The sequence below is a fragment of the Penaeus monodon genome, chromosome 32 (assembly GCF_015228065.2).
Source record: "Penaeus monodon isolate SGIC_2016 chromosome 32, NSTDA_Pmon_1, whole genome shotgun sequence".
NCBI classification, from domain to species: domain Eukaryota; kingdom Metazoa; phylum Arthropoda; class Malacostraca; order Decapoda; family Penaeidae; genus Penaeus; species Penaeus monodon.
This window is the reverse complement of record NC_051417.1, coordinates 9,086,819-9,088,675: the sequence shown is the minus strand read 5'-3', so window position 1 is coordinate 9,088,675 and position 1,857 is coordinate 9,086,819. Positions and strand designations below refer to the sequence as shown.

At 38.6% G+C, this 1,857-nt stretch overlaps 1 protein-coding gene across 3 annotated transcripts in view; it reads right to left on the bottom strand.

The window, feature by feature from the left end:
- LOC119593488 (ubiquitin-conjugating enzyme E2 E1-like) overlaps positions 1 to 1,857 on the bottom strand; it is a gene marked incomplete in the record, with an annotated part of 19,951 nt that overhangs the window by 14,940 nt on the left and 3,154 nt on the right. For all 3 annotated transcript variants that reach the window (XM_037942427.1, XM_037942428.1, XM_037942429.1), the window contains 1 exon segment: positions 1,307 to 1,561. In XM_037942427.1, coding sequence (XP_037798355.1) covers positions 1,307 to 1,551 — 245 coding nt within the window.

Genomic DNA, 1,857 nt, shown 5'->3' with positions numbered 1-1,857 from the left:
AAAAAGGACACAAGGCACTGAAATGGATCCAATCTAACTTCAAGAGAAGACAGAATCAGAGAGATTTCATTAGAAATCTTTCTAGATCAAGAAGTCATATCTGGTATCTAGCACTCACAAAAGAAAACAATGGAAACTCAGGCTTACAGTCACCACACCTATAGGGTTGCATATAGCAACCATGATGGGCACCTCTGAGTGAAAACCATCCTTATATGAGCAGGTGACCCAATCAGAGCATAAACCAAGAACACAAGTGTCTCACATATGATACTGTCCATTTTCTGGCCTTTTCACTGGTGAGACACCCGGGGTTGACATATAATACCTATTCCTTATTGATCCAACATCTCAAGTTGGACCATCAGTACTGTCAATCAAACTTTATTTCATTTGATAGTGACCACTGCAGTAAAATGTTTTTCAAATATTTTATCCCCTTTTTGTGTTAGAATGAAATTAATTCTTGTCTAATAAGTAATAACTGTAAAGATAGAATGCTTTCTTATCTTATTTAACTTTTATTTGCTCAAAATAGTGGCCAGGGATCACCCCAATTCTTAAAACTTTACGGAAAAAATACCTGTTACCTGTGGCACTCAAAACTTTCAGACAAATTCTCCTTGATGCTGATCCCCTTAAAATCATCAGAAAACCTTGGTACGGCTGTATATCATTTCAGATATTCTAATTAAACACATGCAGCATTTTTTTTTTCTGCCAGTGGTCAGGTATGTAAATATATATTCAACAGCTTGGGGGTGCCTCAGCATCATGCAAATAGAATGCGAGCCATTTCATTGGCTTTGGCTGCACTCCCCACATGTCCTGCTACCACTATGTGCTCCAAGGCAGCTATGAAATCCCACAAAGTTTTGATAAAGGCAATGTGTATATAATGTGCAGAAAATAAAATTTAATAACGAATAGAGTAGAAACACAAACGACTACTGAACAAGGCAAAAGTAATGTAAAAAGTAGCTATGAGAGGGTGAAAAGGAAGTAGGAGAAGAGCCTATGCGAGTACCTGGGTAATTCCAACATGTGGCACCAAGATGTCACCATCAGACTTTAGATGTCAATAAGAATATTTCTGAATTTTCACATATTCTATGAAGGTCACTGTGGCTTCCTTTAGAGAATAAAAGTGGAAATTCTTTATCATCTGTGCACTTTTCTATATACAAGAGGACCATCAGAGACAAAAATAAATAAAAGAATTTCCAAATTCTTAACTGAAAAAATATTCATATAAATACTTAAAGTGAAATACAAAGGAAGCCTTCAAGCATCCTCCCAAACTGACCTCTTAGCACTGGTGCTGAGTGCCTTTGACATTTTGGGGTTGTGTGGCCTGACCTCACGCACAACGGGGGGCTCTACCGGGGCCGACTGCTGGGAACTGGTGGCAGTGCTTGAGGGAGAGAGGGCTGACCCAGCAGACGCTGCGGTCAAGGTCGCTGACGAGGGGGGACTAGTGGTGGTGGGGGGGTTTGAGGGAGACACGGGGACAGAGTCAGACCCGGTGGCACCAGCAGGCGAGGCAGACATCAATCAATGCCTGAAATTTATGGAAAATGTTAATAAAGTACCACAAACTAATGTATAATGGGGACTTCATATCTTTTAAAAATTGTGTAAATCACACATGACAGTGGATGGAAAATATCAAAATATATCAAAGAACATGAAAACTGCAATACACTAACAATATATATCATACTATGTATCTTCACAAAAGAGATACAATACAGTCATTCCCAATGCATACATTCTTATCAATCAATCATTGCAAATCACATAAAAGATCTCAACATACTTTTAACATGTTTAAGAACAATTGATATCAAACAAGCT